The sequence below is a fragment of the Camelina sativa genome, chromosome 5, assembly GCF_000633955.1.
Source record: "Camelina sativa cultivar DH55 chromosome 5, Cs, whole genome shotgun sequence".
In the NCBI taxonomy this organism is placed as follows: domain Eukaryota; kingdom Viridiplantae; phylum Streptophyta; class Magnoliopsida; order Brassicales; family Brassicaceae; genus Camelina; species Camelina sativa.
The window spans coordinates 29,636,540-29,645,501 of NC_025689.1; the positions used below are offsets into that span (position 1 = coordinate 29,636,540).

General features: G+C 37.6%; 2 protein-coding genes across 2 annotated transcripts; both read left to right on the forward strand.

Annotated features, from left to right (window-relative positions):
• On the forward strand, window positions 5,008-6,520 carry LOC104787853. The gene is made up of 3 exons (XM_010513507.2): window positions 5,008-5,208; window positions 5,307-5,515; window positions 6,056-6,520. The coding sequence occupies exons 1-3, from the start codon at window positions 5,116-5,118 to the stop codon at window positions 6,357-6,359; spliced, it is 606 nt and encodes a 201-aa protein (XP_010511809.1). The 5' UTR covers window positions 5,008-5,115; the 3' UTR covers window positions 6,360-6,520.
• On the forward strand, window positions 7,015-8,243 carry LOC104787854 (reticulon-like protein B14). The gene is made up of 5 exons (XM_010513508.2): window positions 7,015-7,201; window positions 7,293-7,479; window positions 7,564-7,693; window positions 7,771-7,840; window positions 7,957-8,243. The coding sequence occupies exons 1-5, from the start codon at window positions 7,111-7,113 to the stop codon at window positions 8,124-8,126; spliced, it is 648 nt and encodes a 215-aa protein (XP_010511810.1). The 5' UTR covers window positions 7,015-7,110; the 3' UTR covers window positions 8,127-8,243.

An 8,962-nucleotide genomic window follows, 5' to 3' on the forward strand; every position in this document is an offset into this window, starting at 1 on the left:
AGTGAAACCACGAAACCAAAACTAACCGTTAACTTTCTAATCCCTCCAGTGAAAAGCAAGGTATAAACGTCCAGAAGCTTCCCACAAAATTTCAGTACGATCAGATTATAGATGAAACCGCAATCGTCCCCGTAACACCCGCTGGTCTCAATCCGCGAATGAGAATAAACACCCCACGAAACTGCCAATATCTCCTAGAATATTAACTCAAAATCACTTCTGTAAAAAGGAGAGTGTATGAAAATCTCTTAGCTACAACTCTACCAAAAATCAGTACCTTTCAAAATGATTTGACCAGTCGGATCCTCCTTCTCCCAAACCCTGACAGTTCTGTTTCTCTCTTAACTCTAAGGAAAAAGCTTGATCTCCTTCTCTTTCTCCTTTACACCAAAAACCAACACTTAACTCTCTTTCTCTCCCTCTCTCTGATGACAATGTCGACCAAAGCACAAAAAGGAGGAAGTGTCGACAAAAAGAAGAAGAAATAAGGGTTTTTGGTTTTATTAAATTAAACCAGAATTTAATTAAACCAAAAATCAATTCCTTCGGTTTCCCCTACATCCCAATTTTAGAGAGAGGATGTTACAGATACCACGCTCCATCTGCAGCTCCACAAGATAACAAACTTGAATTGATGATGCAAGCACTGTTGGAGGGCCATAAGAAAAGTTCTGCTGAGATTAATGTTAAGATTGATAGCATGTTCAATGATTTGAATGGGAAATTTGAGAGGTTGAGTTCACGTGTTGATTCCATTGATAAGAGAGTCTCTGCTATTTCTTCTAGCTCTAAGAACAAAGAGTCATGCAATGCTATAACACTCCATGGTGGGATTGAAGATGGGCTGAGTTGTGCTGTGATCAACTCATGTTTGGCTTCCGCAGAGACGGGATCGATCAATCCTGTGACTAGACCAGCCGATCCCATATATTCTGATAATTCGAGTTTGATCCCCAGAGAATTTGGATCGACCGATCCCCCTTATAGATCGACCGATCCCGTCAATGATGCAGAACTAGTTTCAAAAAGTCTCAGATCGAGCGCTCCACGTCCAGACCAGTCGGTCCCTGTTGCAAGTATGGGAAAACCCAGCTCAGTTGTTCCTGATGTAAGTACCAAGGAATCAATTCTCGCGGAACCAAAGCCCTATAGACCACAAATTCCTTTTCCAAGAAGACATGAGAAGAAACCTCTTGATGAAAAGAAGTATGGTCGGTACAAAGAAGCTATAAGTGAGTTCATCGCTGACATTCCCTTTACAGAGGCAGTAAAGCATATATCTTTGTTTAAGAAGGTTTACAATGATGTTGTGGTTGAAGAAAAGGATTTGGTGGATGTTAAGACGTTTTTGGCTAGAGAGAAGAGCATTCATGCTCCATCTTTGAAAAGACTACCCAAGTTAGAAGATCCAGGAAGATTTGTTGTTCCATGCTCCATCCTAGGAGTGAACTTTGAGGATTCCCTTTGTGACACTGGATCCAGTGTGAACGTGATGTCTAAGGCTGTTGCAGAGAGGTTGGGGATTGATGATATGAAGGCTTCTAAGGTCTCTCTTAAGTTTGCAAATGCTGTCACCACGACTCCACAAGGCTTCATTAGTAATTTAGATGTTCAAGTTGGGAGTTGTTTGGTTGCTACAAATTTTCATGTTGTGGAAATGAGCGGGGGTTCTGTTATGCCTTTGATTCTTGGGCGACCTTTCCTAGCAACAGTAGGAGCAGTTGTTGACTTGCCTAATAAGAGGATCACTTTCTCTAACATTGATGATAAAGTCTTCTACAACGCAATCACTGCAAATGAAGCTGTACGACATGGCTCTTGTCTAGTCGTAGAACATGAGAAGAAGGTGGATGTCATGACAATGGGAGAGAATGGTGATAAGAATGAGGTCAACGAAGTCCTGGATGGAGACACTCATTCTTCTGAGAAAAAGTCTAAGAGGGTTAAGAAGAGAGATAAGCCGAAGATAGAGAGAGTAATACCAGATCTTCACATAACCTTGGTACCCCAGAAATATGTTAAAGACACCATTGAGTACAAGGTGAAGTGCAAAGGAATATCTCGGCCTTTCTCTAAAGTTAAAGCCATCCTTACTCCGGAGTTTAAAGAAAAAGGCCAAGAAGCAATGGATGGTATGCTGAAAAAAACTTTGGAGCTTAAGTTGACGAATTGGAGAGCTTGTTCTGATATGAGTTCTCATCCTCCTATCACTTGACATCTGAAACCACGGTCAAGCTATAGACCTTAAACAAGCGCTTATGGAAGGCAACCCATGGGGTTTGTGCTGGCTTACCCTTTTATTTTTATTTATCTTAGGATTTTGGTTTTGTTTTTAGAATTTATTACAGTGAAATCACGTCTAGTGTTAAGTGTTTTCAGGAATAGGTTCCAAAAGCCGAAGATGCGAATTTTTTTTGTTCCAGGAGTTTTGGATCGATCGATCCTCCTTAAAGATCGACCGATCCCGTTGGTTTGCTGTGGGTATCTCCAAGTTCAATAATGTGAAAGATCAGTCGATCCCACCCTAAGACTGATCGATCCCCACCCTTGCCAACACCACTCCAACACCAGATACGAGATCACCAGTTTTCATTCTTTTCCTTTCTTTTTCATTTTCATTTTTCTTATTTTCTTTGTCGGATTCATTCTTTTCTTGGTTTTGCTTTCACACCGGGACGGTGTGAAGTAAGTCCGGGGGAGGGATGTCTCCAAGTTAGTGATGTCGTTTTCTTTGGTTGTTTACTTTGAAATTTTCTTTTATTTGAGTCATTTTTTAATTTTATTGAGTCAAAAATTGGGAAACTATGATCATTTCCAGGAATCTTTTGCTTTGAACTAACACTCTTATGATTAATTTTGTACCTCTGATTTGGAATGAAGCTTGGAATGAACATGAGCAGTCTCAACACGCCCGAAAAGACACTTGCCAAGGAGAACACTAAGTTGAACCAGAAGTTGTCTCTAGCTTTAACAGGACTTAACCGGATTTAATTTCTTACCTTGGGGCTTGGCATACATCGGACAAGACTCCTCCCTTCAAGCCTTACAAGACATGCATCTCCTCACAAAGTATGCTTCCCCTCTCTCTTCCCTTCAGTACTCAGTAAAAAAAAAGAGAAAATAAAAATATAAGAAGAAGAGGATATAGGTAATAAAAGAAGTGAACCGAGGGTTGTGCGTAAACCCGTGCATCTTTCGGAACTCATGGAAACCTGTCCACAAGAAAAGAGCAAAGGATTGATAAAAAAAATAAAATGATACCCTAGAAAATTAGGGAGAAATCAATCCTTTGGAAGTGAGAAAAGAGAGAGGAAAGGGAGCATAAGAGGAGGTCTTGGGCGATAAGAGGTTGAAGGAGTCAACAGTTCAATGATCGATACTCCCATGGTAAGACCGCACCTTTTTACTAATCTGATGTAGAGAGACAACAATGGGGAGACTGAATGTTCTCTAAGGCTGTGGAGTTCAGAGTAGGGAGTGTTGATCCTAATCATGGGCAGAGTACAAAAAGTAGTTCTCAGTTTGATGTGATGAAGAGTGCAAAGAAGAAGTTCCCAAGAATATGTGAGTTTCCACTTTCAAACCTTTTCTTTGTTCTTGAGTTTTTGTCTGTTCTTGCTTGAGGACAAGCAAAGATTCAAGTCCGGGGGAATTGATGTGTCTGTATTTTATAGGGTTTTAACTATAGTTTTTAGGATTGTTTTGAGTCTTTTCTTAGGTCCAAGTGTGCTTTTAGAGTCCTTTTAGTCTTTTGTGAGTCTTTACAGGTCCTAGGTGACTTTGGAAGGAATCTGAGCGTTTTGGGGATGAAAACATGCATCTGGAGCCAATTGGTTGAAGACTGATCGAGCTAGAAGGCAGATGGAATGAGAGCAGAAATACGTTCCGGATCGACTGATCCTTTCGAGATCGACCAATCCAGTCCCCGACGCAAGTTTTCCTTTTTTGTTTTAAACCGACTTTTAGGGTTTTATTTTGATATTTAAGTTAGAGGCACGGCCTCCAGAGACATAAGCTTTATTTTTCTGAGACTATTTTGTATTGAGAGCAAAGGGAGAAGATCTCTAATCCTTCTTGACACTTTGGAGAAGATTTCTAAACCCTATTTTCTATTCTTTTGCAATTCAATTATGTTTTCTTCATTATTGATTTGCTGTTTCTGCTTCTCCATGTCTGAGTAGTTTCACTGTTGGGTTTAGGGTTTCAGAAGGGTTTCTATGATTAATTGATGCTAGATTTGTTAGATTAGGGATTGATCTTATTGTTCTTCATCTATAGTTGTTCTTAATGCTTAAGCTAGATTGATCACCTAGATTAAGATCTTAGGTTTAATTCATCGGGGCACCAAAAGTGTTGTTGAGTTGCTTGAAAAGAACATAGGTGAGCAAGGTGATCCTTAGCCAACGACAGTTGAAGTTGAGGCACCTTGTGAACATAATCAAACTTGAACTTATTGCTTGCTAGGATTGTTTAGATTCAAACGACGGTTTAGAGTTTTATCAATTCCTTGCATAGATAGCTAATGCTGCGACAGTAGGTTAGTTTTACATTCGAGATTTGAGTTCAAGAACGGTGTTTAATGCTATCCCAATTTATCATCTAATTTCGTGGTCATGTCCCCTAACTGATTCCCTGTGCCCAATATTTCCTTTTTGATTTAGAAACAACTTGTTTACTTTTCTGTTTTTAGATAGTTACTTGATTCACAAACTTTTCCATTGTCTTAGCTATATTTGATCTTGATAATTTCTTAGTGCAATTGTTTGGTCTCTGTGGATTCGATCCTGAAGTGTTACAACGATAGCACTAGATCGTGGTAGAGTACACATTAGGTTTTAATTGACCTGTTGATCACTCTCCCTAAAAAATTCTCCACAAAACATATTTTGTAAAGCACATTGAAAAATTAAAGAAACTAGAAAATGATTAAAGACACTTTGACATTTACGTGACGTCTAACCCAAAACAAAAAAGAAAAAAGAAATATATCAGTGTTATAAGGACACTTTAACGTCTCTTCTCAGTTCTCACTTGACCAAAAAAGGCTCTCTAATAAAGAGTAAAGACAGTAAGTAAATTAAGAGAGAAGCAGAAGCGGAGAACGAACCAAAATCAATGGCGGTTTCCGTTTCTATTCTCGCCGTCGTCATTGCTCTTCACCTCCTCGCTTTCGTCTTCGCTTTCGGCGCCGAGCGTCGCCGTAGCACCGTACCCACTTTACATCTCTCTCTGTCTTACCAGTTTTGTCTTTACTTTTCCGATTTGTGTTCGCTTTAATCGATCTTTCTTGTTTTGTTTTTTGGAAGGCTGTGGCGGTACCGGACCAGTACGATGAGAAGACCTTTTGTAAGTACGGAACTGAGGCGTCGACGGTGTACGGTATGTCGGCGTTTGGGTTGCTTCTTGTTAGTCAAGCGGTGGTTAACGGCGTTACTAAGTGTCTCTGTTTCGGAAAAGGTCTTGTTACTGGTACTTCTTACACTGTCTGGGCTATTGTCTTCTTCGTTGTCTCTTGGTAAAGTTCAATCCTTTACTCTCTTTTATGCATCAAGCAAGATTTGAAATTTCTAGTTTTAGGGCGTATTGAGTTTGATTGAAATTGAAGTCGTTTTTGTCTCTTTTGAGCTAAGAGGATTTGTGATTTGATTGTTTATGTTTATGGGTCTCGACTTTAAAGTGAAAAGGAATGATTTTTCCAAATCCTTTTTTTTTTGGTATTGTGAAGTTGAAAGTACATACACTTGCAGATTAGTAGGTTAATGTGATCATGATTTTAAAAGTCACTTTGTTGCAAACAAGGTCATAGCTTTTGTGTCCCTTAACTCTTACTTGTGAGTTATGGATATCTCTGTCCCAAGACAATGATAGTTGTAGGCTTGTTTATCGTTGTAATTGAATATCCTACTATGTGTACTTGCTACAAGATATGGGATTGTTTGGTTGTACTATGTGGATTCTATAAGAAATGAACTGCCTTACAACAATAATGACTAGTTAGTTCATCTCTATGTGTGAGTAGTTTTGTCTTACGCGTCCGTATTTGTGTAAACTTCAGGGTAAGCTTTTTAGGAGCTGAGGCGTGCTTGTTGGCTGGATCAGCAAGGAACATGTACCATACCAAAAGTAAAGGCATCTACCAAGGGAAAGAGATTTCGTGTGCTGTCTTACCAGTTGGGGTATTTGCTGCTGGAGCTGCTTTCACTCTCATGTCTTTGATTGCAACCATTCTTTACTACTTGGCTCATTCTAAGGCTGATACTGGTGGATGGGAGAAGCATCAGAACGATGGCATTAACATTGGTATGACTAGTCCTACAGATGCTCCAAAGCAACAGAACCCTGATTTCAACAAGGTCTAAACCAGTTTCTGTTTTTGGTCTTATGAGGGCTATGCTTTTAAAGTCAGGGTAAACTATAAAATAGTTGTTTGTTAATTGTTTATATAAAACTTATGTTCTCAACGTAAGATTGGCTTATGTTATGTGTGTTTTATAAAAAAATTGGATTGGCTCAGTCATCATTGCTTGAGATGTTTTGTCATCCCGTGAGCTGGCTCCGTTTGGCTCGACTCGTTTCCTCACATAAAGTCAGGGTCAAGCCTGGTCCTGGTCCGAATTGACCATATAGACCAACCCTTATCCCACATGCTTCCTTAGATCTGGGCTTAAACAAGAATAATAACTTGGTCTTATAATGAACTGGGCCATGAAGTGACCCAATTATTGCACTCCGAAGATTCTTAGCCTCAACTTGGAATATACTTGCATGGAAAAGGGTTTACCAAAGAACTATGATCAAAAAAATGTTGACAACTTTTTGGAATACATTTTTGATCATTAGCTCAAGTTATGAACGATTCTCTACAAAGGTATAAAAATATAAATTATTCATATAGTAACAATGAATATAGTAATAATGAAAGGGTGAGTTTTTGCAATATGCTAAAGCCATACCTTTCCCTTTTCTCAAAATTGCTTTCTTCTTTACGAATCCAAGAACAAAACCTTTCTCATCCTAAGAGTTCGTAACTATATAATAATCCTTGAATCTTAGACCTTAGCTCACAAAAAAGGCTACAGTTGTTTCAAAATCCGAAACCAACACACAAGTATGGCTGTTTATGGTTATGAAATGGATGAACATAGAGCTTCTTCATCAAGAAGGCGAAGATCTTTGTACCACAATCTAGGAGGAGGACGCCGTAACATACATTTTATTTTTCTTTCTCTTTTACATTAATTTACGTTCTTTAATCTTCTTTTCTTGAATGATTTTATCTTGGAATATTGTAGTTGCTGATATAATGTTCTGGAAGAACAAGAAGGAATCAGGAACAATCTTAGCGGTATTCACATTGATATGGTTCTTGTTCGAAGTGGTTGAGTATCCTTTCATAACATTCCTCTGCCAGATCCTTTTGATCTCCATTTTCATCTTCCTCATTTGGTCTTACATTGGCTCCTCACAACTAATCCAGAGGTAAAAATAACATATACACTACTTCTTGACACTTCTTTATTATATGAATCAACCAAGCTCTCAAAAAACGCCATTTTCCCGCAGAAAACCTCCGAGTATCAATGATCTAAAGGTTTCGGAATCGACTTGGAGATTCTTGTTCACCAAGATAAACTGGTTCATCATCAATTTGTATGATATCTCAAGTGGCAAAGACTTCAGACTCCTCTTTCTGGTAAAATCAATATACAAAATTTAACATTGTAACGATGTTTGGATTTTAAGTCTTGTGTTTCATTTCTATAATTTCAGGCCGTTGTTTCACTATGGATATTATCAGTAGTTGGAAACTATTTCAGCTCTTTAACTCTGTTATACATTGGTGAGGCTTAATGCTTTTATCTAACAAACTTTAAAGACAAACATTTAACAAATTTATATTGCCTTTCTTTTTTAAAAGTTTAATTACATTTTTGTGTGTATGATGTTTTGCTAAAGTATTTGTGGGTTTGGAGACGGTACCAATGTTGTATGAGTTATACGAAGAAGAACTGACTTACGCTGCAAGTAAAAGCGGGAGGGACATGAAGAAGCTCTTAAACAACTTCAACTCCAAAGTCATTAACAAGATTCCTAAAGCTCAAACTAAAAGTAGGAGGACTATGTAAAAACGTTGTGTATATCAATCATTTGAATCTGTATATGTTGCTACATATTACAAAAAATATTATAGTATGTAATCATGATTGTTCATCAGGAATCCAAGATTCATTGCGTATAGTTCATTTATATTTTCGTATACTATGGAAAGGTGACTCGATGTGATTAGAAATAGATTTCATTTGTTATTCAGTTATGCACGATAAAGAGACAATCTCTTTCTTTTTTTTTTCGGAGAGACAATCTCTTAGAAAGCTATTACTCTGTCTATCACAATTTTGTATATGGTTTTAAAGTCCAAGATACTACTTTTTTTGGGTCAGAAGAGAAAAAAAAAATAAGCAAATGAAATTTCACAAAGTTAACATTTTAAAATGTTTAAAACACATGGAAGCCTCTTGGTATAATGATCGATTAAAAAACTAATGTTTATTTTTGTAGATTATGAATGCAAAATTTATCGACGAGGTTCTATCGTGTGGCACAAATGAAATGGTTGATGACCTCAAAGACCATATTAATCAAAACTCCATAACCATAAATCACATAAATACGGTCATGACTGAACCATTTCACCTGTATTTTTTTTTTAAGCCCAAATTTAATTTCATTATTAATGTTTCTAAAAAGTCATATTTTACTCGGTTTCAGAACATATTATGGGCCAAGAGGAAGGTGAATCTTGAGCTTAGGAGTTAGGACCCCAAAATTATTTTAGCACATTACAATATTACATGTATCCATAAAAATGTCCCCAAACATTTTCTAATTGCAAAATAGGCCCCCCACTATTTTAATGTTTGAAAATTTCCTTCATTTTTATAAAAAAATATAAAACCCCCCC